This window comes from Venturia canescens, chromosome 3 (genome assembly GCF_019457755.1).
Source record: "Venturia canescens isolate UGA chromosome 3, ASM1945775v1, whole genome shotgun sequence".
In the NCBI taxonomy this organism is placed as follows: Eukaryota; Metazoa; Arthropoda; class Insecta; order Hymenoptera; family Ichneumonidae; genus Venturia; species Venturia canescens.
Window position 1 is genome coordinate 9,850,936 of NC_057423.1, and position 18,302 is coordinate 9,869,237.

The 18,302-nt window shown below is 41.0% G+C and overlaps 4 protein-coding genes and 1 long non-coding RNA gene across 7 annotated transcripts; 3 read left to right on the forward strand and 2 right to left on the reverse strand.

The window, feature by feature from the left end:
• Positions 1-26: 26 nt before the first annotated feature.
• Positions 27-794, forward strand: LOC122408167 (uncharacterized). The gene is made up of 2 exons (XR_006260382.1): positions 27-306; positions 517-794. It is a non-coding gene; the product is annotated as an uncharacterized lncRNA (long non-coding RNA).
• On the reverse strand, positions 793-3,920 carry LOC122408156 (uncharacterized). Its single transcript, XM_043414793.1, has 3 exons — positions 3,720-3,920; positions 3,449-3,654; positions 793-2,838 (listed from the first exon to the last, which is right to left on the reverse strand). Exons 2-3 carry the CDS (start codon positions 3,536-3,538, stop codon positions 2,149-2,151), a joined length of 780 nt encoding a protein of 259 aa, XP_043270728.1. The 5' UTR covers positions 3,539-3,654; positions 3,720-3,920; the 3' UTR covers positions 793-2,148.
• Positions 3,921-4,575: 655 nt separating this feature from the next.
• LOC122408147 (ATP-binding cassette sub-family F member 3) lies at positions 4,576-9,306 on the forward strand. Of its 2 annotated transcripts, XM_043414779.1 has the most exons (9): positions 4,576-4,717; positions 4,858-4,963; positions 5,593-5,788; positions 6,204-6,577; positions 6,896-7,454; positions 7,558-7,781; positions 7,867-8,234; positions 8,312-8,532; positions 8,800-9,306. In XM_043414779.1, the coding sequence occupies exons 1-9, from the start codon at positions 4,645-4,647 to the stop codon at positions 8,944-8,946; spliced, it is 2,268 nt and encodes a 755-aa protein (XP_043270714.1). In that variant the 5' UTR covers positions 4,576-4,644; the 3' UTR covers positions 8,947-9,306. The 2 variants fall into 2 exon arrangements, with proteins under 2 accessions (XP_043270714.1, XP_043270715.1); XM_043414780.1 differs by lacking the exon at positions 4,576-4,717 and having other exon boundaries at positions 4,852-4,958.
• LOC122408150 (formin-like protein 14) lies at positions 9,252-13,032 on the reverse strand. 2 transcript variants are annotated; one of them, XM_043414783.1, is made up of 4 exons: positions 12,600-13,032; positions 12,331-12,516; positions 10,969-11,985; positions 9,252-10,317 (listed from the first exon to the last, which is right to left on the reverse strand). In XM_043414783.1, the coding sequence occupies exons 2-4, from the start codon at positions 12,476-12,478 to the stop codon at positions 10,190-10,192; spliced, it is 1,293 nt and encodes a 430-aa protein (XP_043270718.1). In that variant the 5' UTR covers positions 12,479-12,516; positions 12,600-13,032; the 3' UTR covers positions 9,252-10,189. The 2 variants fall into 2 exon arrangements, with proteins under 2 accessions (XP_043270718.1, XP_043270719.1); XM_043414784.1 differs by having other exon boundaries at positions 9,252-9,869; positions 12,600-13,030.
• A 118-nt stretch (positions 13,033-13,150) lies between these two features.
• On the forward strand, positions 13,151-18,078 carry Prp6 (pre-mRNA processing factor 6). Its single transcript, XM_043414778.1, has 9 exons — positions 13,151-13,290; positions 13,492-13,551; positions 14,281-14,407; positions 14,479-15,032; positions 15,548-16,328; positions 16,411-16,626; positions 16,725-17,066; positions 17,282-17,625; positions 17,711-18,078. Exons 1-9 carry the CDS (start codon positions 13,196-13,198, stop codon positions 17,988-17,990), a joined length of 2,799 nt encoding a protein of 932 aa, XP_043270713.1. The 5' UTR covers positions 13,151-13,195; the 3' UTR covers positions 17,991-18,078.
• Positions 18,079-18,302: the final 224 nt, after the last annotated feature.

Here is an 18,302-nt window from a genome sequence, read left to right on the forward strand (position 1 = left end):
TAGATATAGATGTGTCGATGCACAAATGCGATGTGGCGGCGAATGGGAAATTGTGTAGCAGGTGCGCGAGATACTCGCGCTCCAACCGTATCAAGTACAAACGCTGGTACCACGAATCACCTCTCGAGCATGTACCTCTGCGCTTGCAATCGAGTTCACGGAAAAATACGTATTACCAGCGGAGAGGGGGAGGGGACAATGACACCGGACGAAGTAAAATTCTTAGAGCTTGTAAACGGAGAGCAGCTGAAGCCCCCGTCGCGGCGGATACCATCCCACAATGAATAAATTTTGAATAGTTCTCGGGTACGAATTGCGCCCTGCGTAAATAAGGTTTTGTACTACGTTTTGCTCAGCCCGAAAACATATCGAAAATAATCTTTATCTTTGACTAAACCCAAAAAACCGCTACTGTTGTGTCACTGTCAGAATACCGATTATTCGACAATTTTATTTTTTTAGTTCGAACATTTTATCGATTATTTTTCACTCTCTGTGTTTTCGGATTATTTCAAGGTCGCTGTAACCCATTTCACCGAATGTCAACTCTGCAGTGGCATAGGAAACAAGCTTCGTCTTTTCAGCATAAAATGTCATCTTTATACGAAATATGAGGTTAGATGATAAAAATGAGCTTGGTTTTGCGACAACGCGCAGTGCAGTGTAGTTATATTTGTTCAAAATTTAATTATGAAATGTCCATAGAACAGATTAAGTTATGGCAATACAATATGTCAAAAATGTGAGTCCCCGTGAAAAAATCGAGTGCGAATAAAAAATTTTCGCGTTCAATACTTCTCGCTCTAGAGCGTAAATTTTTATTGAATATTATGGTTGTACATACGACATTTGACAGCATATCATCTATTTACACAATGTCGTGATACTCTAACGAGAGCGAACACTAGAAAAAAATTGTAAACGAAAGAGAGCCCTATTTCACCTAAACGATGTGAAACACACTCCCACAGTCATAAATTCTAATATTTTCTTTATTATTACAATGTGTTTTTTTTTTCTTTTTCATACAGGTATGTAAAATGATTTACGATTATAGCGAGTTATCGAGCGCTCGGCAAAACATGTCGATGGAATAAAATTCAAAAAATAAATCGACCGCTGAGATTTTGTTTTGCTTCGTTTTCGTCATTGACGCGTAATTTTTGAATAATTGTTTATATTTTATGAAAAGTTGATTCGATCAAGTAATTATTTGATAAAAAAAAAAAGTGATGGCTGATTCACAGGCTTTTTTATACTGTTGATTCGCGCTTCGTATTTATACTATCAATTTTCATATATTTATGATATATTATGTCGTCGGACAAGAAAAATATTTAATGTGATATTTGTAATATTTTAATCTTGTCTTTTTCGACGATAGGATACTCGTTCACCGCTAAATTAATCGAGTTTCAATGGGTTATCTAATTTTACATTTACAATAATATGGCTCGTCTATTTGATTTATTTTTCGCCACTCTGTGACGATCGACCGTTTGTTTAAAGTTTCGTTTTACATCCCTTAGCCAGGCTTCTGCTAACGGATCTTTTCCTTCTACTCCCGCATTAAATCGGTGTTGGAAAATTTATATACAAATTATCAAGGGGTCGTGACTAGTCAGATTTAGGAAAACATCGATTTTTCGGCTTGTGGTTACTTTTCTACATCTTGAAAGTTACGTTTTTTTGAAAACTGCTTTTTTTTAATTATCAAAATGTAACCGTAGGGAACATTGCTACATTAAATTACTTTGAAGATGGGGTCGGTTAGAGCCGTTTTTTAACGAATCATTTTATTCTCGTGCATGACTTTCGTTCGAACAACGTTGAGCATAACTTTAATCGGAAATCGCGGTTTTCCTTCTCGGCGTATGCTTTTCGACGCTTTGTCTTGTTTTTGTTTGATATTGGCGTGAAATCAACACAACGTTGTCACCGTAAGATTGTTGCACATTGTTGTTTGCATGAGGAAAAACAAATTTGACAGATCATTTTGATGAACTGACGAGACGGGACCCCTCAACGTATGACACGGAGTTAACGGTTGGACGATTGATGAAAAGGAATGATTTCGTTTGGAAAAGAAGATAAAAAAAATGAAGAGTAAAGCGAGTTCGAACAGCGAGGTTTCGATCTCTGGAGTATTTAGCCATAATCGACGCTAAGAGCGCTCAGTCCTTTTTTCTTTATCGCTTCCGCGACCGCTCGCTCCAAAAAGTCTTGCTCACGATCGGTCTCATCCATTTTGTCCTCGTTCCAGCACCGAGCAACGCCAGGGACAGCCGAGGTGGAGGTCGAACTCGGAGGATCGATTATCGTGGAACAACTCGGCATTGTCTCGCGAGATAAAGAACGATTGCTGTCGTCCATTTTATCCTCGTTCCAGGAACGAACTCCAGTGGAGACTGTCGATGTAGGAACCAAACTCGGAGGCTCGATTATTGCTGAACTCTCGTGCGACAAGGAATCATCGCTTGCGCTTGACGAGTCAGAGCTTTCATTAATCGACCAGCAAATATCCGATGACACGAGGTCGGCGCGGGAAGCGCTGTGAGCGAGCCCCCGACTCACGATCGCCATTGCTACTGCTCTGCTCTCCATTTCATTATCTCCACCAACAAAAAAGGGCGTGAGGTCTTTGAAGAAAAACCTGTCGAGGATGTCATTCACCATATTGTCCAAAAAGCCTGTATCCAGTTGGCACTTTTGCCACAAACGCAACTTTTCTCTCGCCAGCTTTTCTACTTCGTCCAAGTCTTGATCAGCTTCACCCTCTGCCTCTTTTTCTGTGATCGCCGTCTTGTTAGAACCGACAGATTCTTCCGGCCTTTTGTCCTGAAGAGTAAACGACTGTTTAATTTTTCATCAATCATGGTTTTTTTTGTTTCACGAATAAATTTTTTATTTTCAATGATCGTTGGCATAGAAGAGAATTTATGTTTTTGAATAACAATATCAGATGCTCATAAATTCCTAATGTCATCATAATTTATGTGCACTGGTTACAAAATTTCACTAAACTTTGATACATTTTCAAATAGACAGTAGAAGTTGAAAGAATAAGAAAAAAACGAGAATAAGTGGAATGTTCTGTGGAATAGAACAATTTCACTGTTACTTTATAAACAATATTTCATTATATATCACAGATCAATAACGTATCTTTGTTTTTATTTACTACGAAACCAACGAATTTATTACCACTAAAAGGAATTTTCATGTCTTTATTTAGCTACGAGAAAATGACAGAATTTTTTTTGCAACTTCTCGAATATGCGATATTGTATAGCAACAAGCTGCTTCTTTTAAAATACAAAAAATTGTATAGTACCACAGAAAGTTTTTTATTTTATCCTTTCTTGTCATAATCTTGTTCAATTTATAAAGATATTTTCACATTTGAATCTTCTACAAGGAGAAATAGTTGGGAAATAAAAACACATACCAAAGTTTTAGTATAATTGGTACGGCGACGTTTCGCTGGTCCAGGGTGCTCGTGCTCCTCCATGTCAGACTCCTCAATGTCGGTTGCCATTTCCCCTTAATTTGGTCCTCCTCTTGAATATATTGTCTCGTTGATTGTATTAAAAAAAAAAATTACCTTCGCAAGGTTATCAAGCCAGTTGCCCCTGATGGGATTACCCGTAACTCCTATTTTGGACAGGGATAAATATTATACTCTCAGCATCTTGGGAACACCCTTACGAGAATCTCACCAAAATCTCATCGTGATCATTGTTGTCGTCTTCGTCGTCCTCATTCTCATAACTTTTTGACACAGTCAACAATCGCGATGACAAATTCGTCGAATCAATCGTTGTTTTAAAATATTTGAAACATCTTTAATTTAATCTTAGTTAATCTCGTGCTTCATCCCGTCGTGATGAAGCCAACAACGAGAACCTTTTTGACACGTTGTGCAATCCCGTTTTCAGTTTCCTGTGGGGAAGCGCATCTTGGTTTTTTGACAGCTCTCGTTCAAGATGGCGCACATCACTGGACGCTTCGTATAATAAATTCGACAAATAGTCACTTCCTTTTTATCTCTTTCATTTGTTTCCCTTTATCAAGACCGAGTTCCTACAATTATGAGAAATACGGGCGTTTGTTGTTTTCGATTTTTTGTTGTTAAACACTCCGCGTGACGTACAGACACGTGCGGATAACACTGACACTTGGCTTTCACCCTCGGCCCATCTCGGGCCCTTCTCTCGCGCGCCACACCCCGAGCACCCGGCGACCGCGAGTGCTTGGAAAAGATCGCCGCAATCGTGAGACACTCGCCACACGATGCTGCATCCGAGCAACGTATATCCGTGAGAAGAACAGTTAGTCTATCTGTTATAATTTTTGACGTTGACGTTTAACGGTCCGCGTTGCTTTCGCGGTGTGACAAATACAAGCATACAATAAAACCTTCATTATCATCCCCCCTTCTCCTTTGCCGTTATTCCATTTCTGTGCACACACACGCACCCCTACGAACGCATACACTTGGACGATACATAAGAGACACGAGTTTCTCGACACGTTCGTACGATTGCAGGTCGTCTCCGAAAATCTCGTCTTTGGAATAAAATTGCGCTCGAAAACGAGGAAAAGCGCGCGCGAGTGTGACAACAGCCAAAGATTTCCGCGGTTATGGCAGCGTGTGGTGAATACATCAGAAGTGAATTTCCAACAATTGATGACGATCTGTATCAGTATGTTGAAGGTAAGTCCAGTCTCGTGGGTTATAACCTCCTTTTCTCCATTCGAATCAACGAAAGACGAGAGAGAGAGGCAGAGGCCGAGAGAGAGAGGTATCGGTTTTTTTACAATTACAAATGATACCAGCTGGTATTTTGCTTTAAGGAATCCTGGTGAGTTCACGGGACGATTTTGAAGACGGGGACGAGGTTTACGAAGCGATCGGGCAAGTCTTGCACGAGGTTGCTGCCAAACCAGAAACCGAGGTTAGGTCTGTAAAAATAAGCTCTGGTACTCCCATTTTTATCGTTATTCAATGAGGAGAGACGAATCTCAACTGCCAAATTATTCAGTCTTCCTTCCAATAGTAGAAACAACTCCGGTGAATGTTTCCACCGTTCAAGGAAATTTTTGAAGCAATCCAACTGTACTTTGGTTTTTCAAATAACATAATTACACAAACTGATGCAAACGAAAATTTTATGTTAGTAAACTCAAGATCTGAATCTTCCCGGCAACATTCGAATCTAAATCATTTTTCATTCAGAATTTTTGAAGAATCTGGGCAATTAAAAATGAATCATTTTTTTTTTGTTAATCTGTTTTCCCAAGAATAATTGAACATGACAAGTTTTTTTTCAAATTTGAATGTACATTGCTTTCAAATTGATAACACTTCAAAGATATTTTGTATTTTGAACTTGTGTTTTTTGCCATTTACATAAAATTTTCAAATCTCATCCAAGCTTTCATTATCTTCTGGATAGTTTCCATAATTTCAGTAAAATTTTCAGTTTTAATAAAATTTTATCGAGTTCTCTCCTTGAATAACGATTATTCATGGTTTTGTCAAATTCTGTAAACATAAACCGGATGTATGAGCAGCTGTATCGATTTTAGAGCAATATGCGACAAATTACTGGAGATGTTGAAGGAAGGTGCTACCGAAGGAGACCGCACCTCCGACGAATTACGCAAAAACGGTGTCAACAAGGTTTTAAACGCTCCAATACATTTGGGTTCTATGGCAGCAACTTTAGAGGCTCAGGTCGAACAGATAAAGAGCATTTGGGTAACAACCAGGGACGATGGCACAGTGAGTCAAAAGCAAATTTCAGATATTTAAGACACTAAACGATAAATTTCCCAAACATTGGAAAAAAAGCAAATGCAGTCGAAAATTCTGAGAATTATTTTAAAATGTTGGAAAAATATGCTTTAATTTTTTAAGAAAAATATACCATTCTTGAGCAAGAATTTTTTTTCATTGGACAGTTTATTTGACTTTTCTAGATTCTCAATGAGTTTTTCTATATCTTAAAAAACGTGAACAGCACGTGAAAACAATTAAAGTATGTATGCTCTTTGAAATTGCAAATTTATGCAAAATTTTGAAATTATATATATTATGAAATATGTGTGTCAACAGAGGGTTAAAAGTTTTTCAACCATTGAGATCGGTAGCTCGAACTGAGATGATTAATAGCTTTTGGTTTGAATTACTTTTACAGAAAGTCGATGCAAAAAAGTTAGAGAAAGCAGAAGCGAAACTTCAACAGAAACAGGAAAAACGAATAGGGACAGAATACGGTGGTGGAGGAGGCGGTGGGGGCGGCGGAGGTGGTGGAGCAAAAAATAACATTGGATCGAATAAAGCTGCAGAAACAGCGAGTGCCAGTCAGATGACAAGTAAAAAAGACAGTCGAATGGAAAACAAGGGCAATGTCAACAAAACTCAAGACATCAGAATCGAAAACTTTGATGTTGCCTACGGTGATAGAGTTCTATTACAAGGTGCCGATCTTACATTGGCTTATGGTAGACGTTATGGCCTTATTGGAAGAAATGGTTTGGGAAAAACAACCCTCTTGCGAATGATATCGAGGTAACACAACGACAATCTTTTTACAGTAAAACCTACAGTACATAAAAGACCAGAAACAATTATCAAAAACGATCTTAATTACGCAGTAAATAAAACTGGATTTTTTTTTTCCAAATCTCCCCTGTTTTATAGGGTTTTTATCATGAAATATTGATCAAATGCGAGACTATATCATTCAACATTCTTTCCGTTAATGAAAACATACAAAAAAATGGCGATCGTTTTCTCAGAAGATCCTCGCTTAAGTTCGACTCTGCATCATTGCTTCGAATATTTATCATCAAAATTGGTATTTATTAACACGTATTCCACAATTAGTAAACAACTGAGAATACCATCGCACGTGAGGGTACTGCACGTCGAGCAGGAAGTTGCCGGTGACGAGACCTCGGCCCTGGAGTCAGTGCTGGAATGTGATCACGAGCGGAGTGCGATGCTCAGTCGAGAAGCAGAACTTCAAGCCTTGATCGGTCGAGAAGCAGAGTTTCAAGCATTGAGCGAAACAGAAGGTAGCAGTGGAAAAGAAGAGGGAAGAGGAACGACGATTACGAACGATAACGTCGACGAGGAATTGAATCGTTTGTACGAAGCAATGCAATTGGCCGAAGTGGATAAGGCGCCCGCGCGAGCGAGCGCTATTCTCTCGGGTTTAGGTTTCTCTGTCGAGAGACAATCATGGCCGACGAAATCATTCTCCGGTGGTTGGCGAATGCGTCTCGCTCTTGCACGAGCTCTCTTCTCTCGGCCCGATCTCCTTCTTCTTGACGAGCCTACCAACATGTTGGACATCAAAGCCATCCTCTGGTTAGAAAAATATCTTCAGTCGTGGCCAACGACGTTGCTAGTTGTTTCGCACGATCGCAACTTTCTGGACACTGTAAGTTCACACATTTCGGTCACGAATGTCCTTTTAATGGATCTCCCGATCAACTTTTCTTTTTTCGTTCTTCTCATATTAATGATAAAATATTTTCTTGCAGGTACCGACGGATATTCTGTACCTCAAGGGACAAAAGATCGAAGCGTACCGAGGCAATTACGAACAATTTGAAAAGACCAAAGGCGAACGCGAGAGAAATCTCCAGCGAGAGTGGGAAGCTCAGCAAGCCAAGAGAGCTCACGTGCAAGAATTCATCGACCGCTTTCGCTATAATGCTAATCGTGCTTCGAGTGTTCAGAGTAAAATCAAAATGTTGGAAAAACTGTGAGTACTCTTTCGAGCGCTTCTTTCACGTTTCTTACTCAATGATGGCTAAAGATTTTCTCCACGTATTTCGTTTTTCTTCCAGACCCGAATTGAAACCAATGGAGAAAGAAGGCGAAGTAACGTTACGTTTCCCGGACGTGATGCCCCTCAGTCCTCCGATACTCCAACTGAACGAAGTATCTTTCCGCTACGAAGGAGCTAAGGACGACACTCCTTTTTTGTTTACCGGTGTGAATTTGACGGCGGCTCTGGAATCGCGAATTTGCATAGTCGGTGAAAACGGTGCTGGTAAAACGACGCTTTTAAAAATAGTCACTGGAGCATTGAGTCCGACTCGAGGCACCGTTCACACTCATCGGAACCTCAAAATCGGATATTTCAGCCAACACCACGTCGATCAACTCGATATGAGAGTTTGCCCGGTTGAATTAATACAAAATCATTTTCCAGGTACAAAGACAACAAAATGTAAGAAAGCACCGGCATTTGCTCGTCGAATTTTTTATTACAATCGCATCTACTTGCAGGAAAACCGATCGAGGAATATAGACGAATGCTTGGTAGTTTCGGAGTTACAGGAGATTTGGCCTTGCAAAATATTGACTCACTCTCCGGTGGTCAGAAATCACGAGTCGCTTTCGCTCTCATGTGCGCCGCCATGCCTAATTTTTTGGTACTCGACGAACCAACTAATCATCTTGATATCGAGTCGATCGAAGCTCTTGGCAAAGCTCTCAACACTTGTCAAGTAAGAAAAATCACTAGAATACGTCAATTTTTCAGTTCGCCTCGAAAATCCTTCAGATATCAAGCAAATATTTACCAAACCAAAAAAAAAAATTCCTTTCAACACAGACCCGATTTTATCTCTTAACAAAGTAACGGTGCCAAAGGTAGAATGACAAAGCTGAAAGTAACGTGAAGGACGAAATTTAAAAAACCATTTTTTTTTATAACTCCATTAAAATTGTTGAGTTGTCAGATCAAAACTTACAACCGATGAATTGGGTTACAGGCAGGTGTGATTCTGGTTTCCCACGACGAGCGGCTGATACGACTGGTGTGCAAGGAGCTCTGGGTTTGCGGAGGAGGATCGGTGAAATGCATCGAAGGAGGTTTCGACGAATATCGAAAAATAATTGAGAAAGAATTGGAAGCGTGAAAAGAGAGCAGCGACGAGGACAATGGACGTGCGTTCCCCGATGGTCACGCGAGCCTATCCGAATCGAAAGATTTTGTAACTTATTTTTACGGCTCTGGGTCGAAGAGTCACCAGAAATTATTTTATATCCGAATTTGCATTTCTGCCTCTGGACTGCCTCGCTGCGTTTCTTCCCGTTGATGAACAAGAAATTCTTGTTCAGACGAGAATTCTTCGTTTCACTGGATGAATGTTCGCGTGCGTGAGTGTCACCGGAGATTCGGGAAACGAAAAATGGACAACTCGACCGACGATCGTAACAACAATTCGGAAGAGTATCGCACGTATCTAATTTAATTAAATCAACAATTGTTACATCAACGAGTCTCATTGCTTTCGTATCCATCGTTCCCTCGTTAAAATCGATCCCCGGTTCATCCGTCCCCATCAAAAATATCCTCATTATTAGTATAATTATTACTATTCTCTATTATTTATACAACAGACAAAATTACAAGTTCGAGATTTGCACGTAAATCATAAATACGTACATATTTTTATTCCAATAGTTGATAAACGTCGAGGCACTGTCGCATATTTGGAATATGGCCTGCTCCAGATCAAAATGGAGAAAAATCTTTTTTCCATTTTCTTTTTTTCTCTTCGTCCTTTTCATCCTTTTTACATGGAATTTCTTTGGCTCCTTGCTCGTGTAGGCCCTTCTCAAAGGTCAACTCCTTCGCGGATTGCGTTCCAAGACAAAGGGAAAGGGGAGCCTTGTTGAAAATTTTTTCTTGACGAGTCTGTCGCAACGATGTTTTCCAAGCGCATGAGAAAAAATCTTTATCAATTTAACTGGATGTTTTTTTTTTCTTGAATCGCTAACAGATTCGAACTCTGTTACGACGGACACGTACGCGGGGCTCTACCAGCAAGTTTGTTCGCTGAAACGAAAGAATTATTTCTCTTTTAGAGGAATCTTGTTAATGAAAACACCATATTTCGCTTTTCGAAATTGCCCATCACGCCCTCAAGCCGTTTCCTTTCTTGCTCTCTCTCTCTCTCTCTCTCTCGCTCTCTCTCACTCTCTCGCATAGAATTTCATCCGGATCTCTCGGAAGACCATTGTTTTTGATAGTACTATGATTTACTGGTTTTTTAAAATCCGTCGTTGAATATCTGCACGCATTTGTCTCACTTTTCTCTTCGTTTTTTCTTTGTAATTCAATTGTTTTTTGAGCAGCGTTTTTGAGTTTGTTTATTTTCAACAAGCTGACGACGCCGCATTGTGTTGCCACTGTTTACCCCCGGACGAAGCGTTCAACCGAAGCATCGTGCCGGGGGCGGAAGACGATTGCAGAGGTGGGGGAGCTGGAGCCTGTTGCTTAGCGGCTGCAATTTTCCGAAATATCAATTTTTTTTTTTTTTTTTTTTACTTGTTTCTTTAATAAACAAAATATAAATGTGTAAATACTATATTCATGGCATGATAATCGTCTACGCATTCATCTCATTTGCTTTTTCTCTAAAGATTTCAATATCTAATCGTTGGAATCTTGCGCAACGATGAGAGGAGATGCACTTCTATTGATTTAGTACCAAGTCGCAAAAGGCATTCTCTCACCAACGGAACAACTTTTCGTAATATCTTTTGAAAAACACTAGGCAATGAAAAAACGAATTTTTTCAACTATGGCATTCTCCATGCAAAACATTCCGTATGGACACGAATTTATCGGTACCGGAAACTAATTTCCGGTGGAGGTTGCGGGAGACGATAAAACGACGAATTAAATAGGATGAAGGGTCAAAAAACGAACAATCGTCAAAGTGATAGAGAACGAGAGGAGAGAGCAAGCATCGCGACGAGCATGCGAGGGGCGACAATGATGAAAAAACGTAAAATCAGAGAGCAGGAGAGGAAACGTCGATCGGCAAAAACAAAAAATAAAATGGTAAATACGCAGGCTGCTTGACGTATCATCGGCGCAAGATCCGACAGAGCGAAACTTTGACTATTATTTGTAGTCGTTGGGATCTCACCGTTTTTGCTATTGTAGACTTTGGGAAATCCTTGAAACGGCGATGGATTTGGAAAATTCATAATCGAATGAAATTTGTCGGCGAATCGGGCTTCGAGATCGAGGCTTGCGAACGTGGAAGCTCCGTTTCGAACAAGAGTCGACGAAGAGAAGGAAATATTGGTGGTTGACGAAGAGGACGCAGCGGAGGCGACCCTCGTCGGGGGTGTCGGAGGCGCGCTGGAAGCGCTCGATGGTATCGGCGTTGGGGGCGGTGGCGGAGCGAGCCTCTGGTGCATCGAGGTTGAACGATAAGGCGGTGGAGGTGGCGGAGGTGGCATACTCGGTGCAGTAACGGCGAGTCTCGACGGAGGTGGTGGCGGCGGTGGCGGGGCTACGCGGGTCGTGGAGGGACCGGAATTTTTGGAAATCGGCGGCGAGGGTGGCCGGGCGATGGGCGCCCTTAAAGCTCGATTTATCACCGGTCTGTGCTGCGTCTCGTTGAGACAATCCTGTGACTGGTGCAACGAAGACGGTGTCGGTGCGAGGACCGGTGAAGAACGCGGAAGCCGCATACTCTGAGCCCGCGAAACGCTCGGCCCGGTAAGGAGGTTCAACTTTTTCGGCGGCGGTGAAGGTTTCTGTGTCATGGTTGCTGGGAGTGGCGTCGCTGGGGGTTTCGGCGCCAACATCGGCTTCCCAAATCCCTTTGACAAAGTTATCGGAGGCTCGACATTATTCCCTGACTCTGTGATTTGTGGCTTCTGAGTTGCAGGCGGCGGGACCGGTGGCGGTCCCCTTTTGATACTGGGAGCTGCTGGACTCGTGGTGTGAGTCATAGCAGTCCCCGATGCTCCACCGCTCGACTCCTTCTCCACAATGTTCGACCTCAAACCTGTGGCTTTCAGCTTTGGCATTCCCCCTGAAAATAATCCTCCTAGACTGGGAGGACCTCCCGATGACACCGCTGCCGACGCATTACTGCCACGTGCCGGAACCCCAGGACCCACGGAACTCGAACCTTCGTCTCTTACTCGTCCTGAAAATATTTATCGCATTGTCAAATCCCTAACTATTTCTTTCATGTTAGAAGTCTTTTTGAAATACTTTCATCTAAGCAGAATACATCATTTCTGGGTATAACTTCAACAACCGATCAATTACAAATTTTTCCAGATGTAAAAAATATCTTTATATTGAAGTCATCCAAAAAAAATGTTCAATCTCAAATTGTTTCGATCAAATTATCATAAATCGAATGTACCAATTTCATATTATTTTCTGCTTCCAACTGGTGCAATTTATTTCTTTTTACCCACTCGAACTAAGATAAATTTTTTAGTTAATTAGCATAATTTGAGGTTGCAAATATTTGTTCATGTACCACTGATAGCCGGAGCACTTTTATCAACTGTAACTGTCTTCCTTAAAGTTGCTCCAGCTCTGATAGAACGGAGAAGTTGACCTCTGTCATCGGGGTTAGCACTAGGAGCACTGAACGTTGGAGGAGGAGGTGGTGGCGGAGCTGGCATGATGTCCTTGTATTGTTAGTTCCGCTGTGATTTAAAATCTAACCGAAAATTATCATATGCATAAAATTTTCAATTATCGCCATACAATTTCTTTGTTTATGATCAAAATCCATGTACTCACATGTTTTCACTAAAAATACGTTATAGAATATCAATCCAGGTCTGAGGTCGACCTACGATGAGCCACACCTTGCATTCTTCAGCTGGAGTTTCTTCAGTAAATATGTGAACGGCAAATCTTTCAATCTAATGATTTAACAAATTTGTTCTTCGTTTTGCCACGTATTTTTGTACTTTATTGATAAGAAGAATCAGGACGATCGGGAAGATATGTCAATTCAAGATCCCGGTGATATATTCGTTCGATTATGACAGCAGAGAAGAAAACCAACCGAGACTCGCCTCTCTCTTCGCTTCCACACACATTCCACCAATAGTTTTATAACTTATTCAAGCTTAACTCCCCTCGAGCAAATGTTTTTCTTATTTATAATATTCACAGCGGGAGTCAGAATTCTCACCCCCACGATGATATTGGGCGGCTATGTTGGGAATTTGGGAATATGCGAGTGTGAAACGTGAATCATCCGAGTGAGTCGCCACTGTACGGGATTGTGTTTTTGCTGGCGTATAACGAAGTCACGTGACCTCTAGAACCTGCTGAAAACTAAGGAATCTTGCTTTACCACGGAACAATTATAATTCGAATAATAAAAAATGGCGGTCCCCTCGGCTTCGCTGTCAACAAGGAACAAAAAACATTTTTTGGGAGTACCGGCTCCTTTAGGTTACGTGGCTGGTGTTGGAAGAGGGTAATTTTAATTTTTCTTGTCTGAAAATAAAAATACAATTCGTATTAGGTTCTTCCAGATTCAGACAAGCCGACATATTCGTCGAACATAACCTCCATTCTTCTTACGATTTTCTCACGTTTCGTGAATTAACAAATTTTTTATCCTTTTCGAATCGAACTGGCTTCGGATTGATAAATACTTATCAACGTATGCTTACAGTGCAACAGGATTCACAACACGTTCTGACATCGGTCCGGCCCGTGACGCCAACGACGTATCGTAAGTACAACATTTCAACCTCTGCAGTTGAATACGAGTCATGCTCATTATTTTCTGAACAACCCACATGAATGAAGGGTCTTTGAAACATTTGGATCTAATTCTCAATTCCTTATTTGATCGAATTTAGATAGTTCTTCAAATATCAATATAATCAGCTGTTTTCACTGTTTCATATTTTAGATCAAAATGAACACCCATTGTATAAATATGACAAAAGGATCTTTTGATAATATTACATGTTTCAATAGATCCCTTAAACTATGCTCTTGAGTCTAAAAAACTGGACGGAACATTGCAAATGTTTATCATTTTTGAAATATCATTTTTTAAATAAAATTTCTCGGTTTAAACTCTATCCTGACAGAAAAGTTAGAGGTTTGAATAGAAAAAACAAGAATTTCGTGTGCTGTTTTTTACAGGATACCACTTTAAAATACATGGAGATTCAAGTCAATGAGCCATTGTTTATTCGGTTGTTTTGACTCAGTCCTATTCGGAATATTTATTTTATGTAATCCATATGCTCAGAAAGGATTTTATTGAAAAAAAAAAGAGAAAAACATCTCTTGAACATGTTGATTCCCTTATAAGTTCTATTGGTTATCGAGGCTTTTGGTAGTATCTTTTGAAAGAAGTATGTCCAAAAAATGATGGTTTGATTTCAATTGATTGAATGGATTTGAGATTGTGAGCTCATCTATCATCAACAATTAATATTTTTAACAGCGATGACAGACACGCTCCACCGACAAAACGAGCAAAGAAAAAAGAGGAGGAAGAAGAAGATGAGGAAGATCTCAACGACTCGAATTATGACGAGTTCTCTGGATACGGCGGTTCTCTGTTCAGCAAGGTGAACATTTTTTTGCCTCTACTATAATTCAGTCCATTTTTTCTTACATAACCGTGAAAAATTTTTCTCAGGATCCATACGACAAAGACGACGAAGAGGCAGATGCAATTTACGAGGCGATAGATAAACGAATGGACGAAAAACGAAAAGAATACAGAGAGAAACGTTTGCGAGAAGAATTGGAACGCTATCGTCAAGAGCGGCCAAAAATACAACAGCAATTCTCGGATTTGAAGAGAGAATTGGTAAACGTAAGTGAGGACGATTGGAAGAATGTGCCGGAAGTGGGTGACGCGAGAAATCGAAAGCAGAGAAATCCACGAGCTGAAAAGTTCACTCCCTTGCCCGATTCTGTTCTCGCGAGAAATTTGGGTGGCGAAACCGCGACGAGTCTCGATCCGTCGAGTGGTTTGGCTTCCATGATGCCCGGATCTTCCACACCCGGTGGCATGCTTACACCCACCGGTGATCTCGATTTACGAAAAATCGGACAAGCCAGAAACACTCTGATGAACGTTAAGTTGAATCAAGTCTCGGATTCGGTCGAAGGCCAAACCGTCGTCGATCCTAAGGGTTACCTTACCGATCTTCAGAGTATGATCCCAACTTACGGGGGTGATATCAAGTACGTCACATTTTTATTCTTTAAGAGTTTGCTACAGTCAGAAATTCTGAATATGACTAAAGATTTTTTGTAATTTAGCAAGTAGGAATCAAAGATTCTTTCATTCCTTTTTTTTCTAACCATCCAAGTAATTGAATAAACGTTTTTTCCTGTGAGAGGCACATTCATTGGGACATGCACTTTTTTTCAAATTTACTAAAATAAATTTAATATTTTACCAAACGTCAAATTGATTGAGATTCCAATTTATGCGCGAATCGTTGGACAAGATAAAAATACCAATTTCCGAGGTAAAATTTATTAATATCTGACTACAAGATTGAAACATGAATTTTGAAAGATGGATTTTCTGCTTTTTTATGAATTTGGAAAAAACTTGTATCTGGTAACACGAAAATATTTTCCCAGTGAATCCTCGTTTTTGAACCATTCTACGCCACTCACAATTATTTTCTCTTCAAACTTTGAAAATATAAATGAAAACGATAAATTTATAAATTTTCAAAATTGTGCAGCGACATAAAAAAGGCTCGACTGCTACTGAAATCGGTTCGAGAAACGAACCCGAATCATCCTCCAGCTTGGATAGCTTCTGCTCGACTCGAGGAAGTAACCGGCAAGGTCCAGGCTGCAAGGAATTTGATAATGAAAGGTTGCGAAGTAAATCCGACTTCAGAGGATCTTTGGCTCGAAGCAGCAAGACTCCAGCCTCCGGACACAGCAAAAGCAGTGATCGCCCAATCAGTTAGACACATACCGACCTCTGTCAGAATTTGGATCAAGGCGGCGGATCTCGAGAGTGAAATTAAGGCGAAAAGACGAGTTTACAGAAAAGCTTTGGAGCACATACCGAATTCGGTGAGACTTTGGAAAGCAGCGGTCGAATTGGAGGAGCCCGAGGATGCTCGGATTTTATTGAGTCGAGCCGTCGAATGTTGCCCGACGAGCGTCGATCTGTGGCTCGCCCTCGCCCGTCTCGAGACTTACGACAACGCTCGTAAAGTCCTCAACAAAGCAAGAGAAAATATTCCCACCGACCGGCAAATTTGGACAACAGCCGCAAAGCTCGAAGAGGCCAATGGCAACAAACACATGGTCGAAAAAATAATCGATCGTGCTATTTCTTCATTGAGCGCAAACGGCGTTGAAATTAATCGCGAGCACTGGTTCAAGGAAGCGATGGAAGCTGAAAAAGCTGGCGCCGTTCACTGCTGTCAAGTTATCGTGAAATCCATCATTGGGTTCGGCGTCGAAGAAGAAGACCGGAAACACACGTGGATGGAAGACGCAGAAACAGTAAGCGAAAATTCTATTCCTTCCGCGGTGGAATATTTTTTTCTTTATTCTTAAATTTCTTCATTTTATTCTCTCGATATAGTGCGCCCAACAAGGAGCTTTGGAATGCGCCAGAGCGGTTTACGCCTACGCTCAAACAGCGTTCCCAAGCAAAAAATCTATTTGGTTACGAGCTGCCTATTTCGAAAAAACTTACGGCACCCGAGAGTCTCTCGAAACGCTTCTTCAAAGGGCCGTTGCTCATTGTCCCAAGAGCGAGGTCCTTTGGCTTATGGGAGCCAAATCCAAGTGGTTGGCGGTGAGTATTTCTCCTTCGCATTTCCAGTATTGTTAATTGAGTTTTATATTTTTCCTCATCTTGATATTCATCTGAATCTCAATCCATTGAAATTACAGGGCGACGTCCCAGCCGCGCGAGGCATCCTTTCGCTAGCTTTCGAGGCAAATCCAAACTCCGAAGAGATTTGGCTCGCCGCAGTGAAACTCGAGTCGGAAAATTCGGAATACGAGCGAGCTCGACGCTTGTTGGCGAAAGCACGAGCCTCTGCTCCGACCCCCAGGGTCATGATGAAGAGCGCTAAACTCGAGTGGGCTCTGAACAACCTCGAAGCGGCGCTTCGACTATTGAAAGAGGCGATCGAAGCGTTTGACGATTTTCCAAAATTGTGGCTCATGAAGGGCCAGATTGAGGAACAGCAGGGCAATCTTGACGCTGCTCTCGATACGTATAATCAAGCGGTACGTTTTTCATGCCAGTGTGGGGTCAAATATAGCCTCGAAATTCCATAAATCGATATATCACGAGCCCCAAATTATTCAACGAATTATGTAAATGAATCACAGTAATAAAACATCAAAGGGGAATCTCAATTAATTAAAAGGTTAACGCTGTTATCATACGAAAAAATATCGAATACCGAGGGTGAAAATATTTAATGATCAATTAATTACAGATCAAAAAGTGTCCGACTTCCGTGCCATTGTGGAGGTTGTTGGCGAGTCTGGAGCACAGAAAAAATCAAGTGACAAAGGCCCGTTCAGTTCTGGAGAAGGCCCGTCTACGAAATCCAAAGAATCCTCAACTTTGGTTGGAGGCGATACGAAACGAGTTGAAAATCGGTGGTGTCCGAGACATGGCGAACACGCTCATGGCGAAAGCTCTTCAAGAGTGTCCGACCTCGGGTTTGCTGTGGGCTGAGGCAATCTTCATGGAGCCTCGGCCACAACGAAAAACGAAGAGCGTCGACGCTCTGAAAAAATGTGAACACGATCCTCACGTTCTTCTCGCAGTATCAAAGTAATTTTCACTCAATTTTATGACCCTTTATGGTCTTCGTGGTGAAACGAGCTTAACCTTTTCTTTTTTTTTTCATTTTCTATAGACTTTTCTGGTGTGAGCATAAAATCTCGAAGTGCCGAGATTGGTTCAACAGAACAGTGAAAATCGATCCGGATTTAGGAGACGCTTGGGCATATTTTTACAAATTTGAACTCCTCAATGGTACCGAGGAACAACAGGAAGACGTCAAAAAGAGGTGCGTCGCTGCTGAGCCCCATCATGGCGAACACTGGTGCAAAATCTCCAAGAACATAGTCAATTGGTGTCTTAGCATCGATCAGATATTGATCATGGTCGCCAAAGATTTGCCCATTCCTATATAAACGAATTCAATCGAAATACATTGTACATACTTTTTTTTCTTTCCACTATTTTGCTTCTTCCATAGTAATAAATAAGATTTTTAAACTTCGTGACCTATTTGCCCCCTGGATGGCAACAACTTTTCAAACCCCTAACCAAATGATTCGATTTGATTGACAAACTCCGAGGTTTTTCGTTTTATTACTTTGAATTAGATTATTTCTTCGAAGCCAATTTCTGCCCGGCCGTCGAACTCGTGTAAAGTCAACTTGATACTATGAGTTTGTAAAAAGGCACGAATCTTTCGAAACCAATTAAATTCCATAAATATT

What these genes read in the sequence shown, in the direction of transcription:
- LOC122408156 (XM_043414793.1), bottom strand. Translation starts at nt 3,538, where the DNA reads ATGGCAACCGACATTGAGGAGTCTGACATGGAGGAGCACGAGCACCCT. An exon ending in CCAATTATACTAAAACTTTG is followed by an intron (nt 2,839 to 3,448) that starts GTATGTGTTTTT and finishes TTTACTCTTCAG; the next exon opens with GACAAAAGGCCGGAAGAATC.
- LOC122408147 (XM_043414779.1), top strand. Translation starts at nt 4,645, where the DNA reads ATGGCAGCGTGTGGTGAATACATCAGAAGTGAATTTCCAACAATTGAT. An exon ending in TCTGTATCAGTATGTTGAAG is followed by an intron (nt 4,718 to 4,857) that starts GTAAGTCCAGTC and finishes TTTTGCTTTAAG; the next exon opens with GAATCCTGGTGAGTTCACGG. An exon ending in AATACAAAATCATTTTCCAG is followed by an intron (nt 8,235 to 8,311) that starts GTACAAAGACAA and finishes ATCTACTTGCAG; the next exon opens with GAAAACCGATCGAGGAATAT.
- LOC122408150 (XM_043414783.1), bottom strand. Translation starts at nt 12,478, where the DNA reads ATGCCAGCTCCGCCACCACCTCCTCCTCCAACGTTCAGTGCTCCTAGT. An exon ending in AAGTGCTCCGGCTATCAGTG is followed by an intron (nt 11,986 to 12,330) that starts GTACATGAACAA and finishes AAATATTTTCAG; the next exon opens with GACGAGTAAGAGACGAAGGT. An exon ending in AGTCTACAATAGCAAAAACG is followed by an intron (nt 10,318 to 10,968) that starts GTGAGATCCCAA and finishes GGAAAATTGCAG; the next exon opens with CCGCTAAGCAACAGGCTCCA.
- Prp6 (XM_043414778.1), top strand. Translation starts at nt 13,196, where the DNA reads ATGGCGGTCCCCTCGGCTTCGCTGTCAACAAGGAACAAAAAACATTTT. An exon ending in GGATGGAAGACGCAGAAACA is followed by an intron (nt 16,329 to 16,410) that starts GTAAGCGAAAAT and finishes CTCTCGATATAG; the next exon opens with TGCGCCCAACAAGGAGCTTT. An exon ending in TCGATACGTATAATCAAGCG is followed by an intron (nt 17,067 to 17,281) that starts GTACGTTTTTCA and finishes AATTAATTACAG; the next exon opens with ATCAAAAAGTGTCCGACTTC.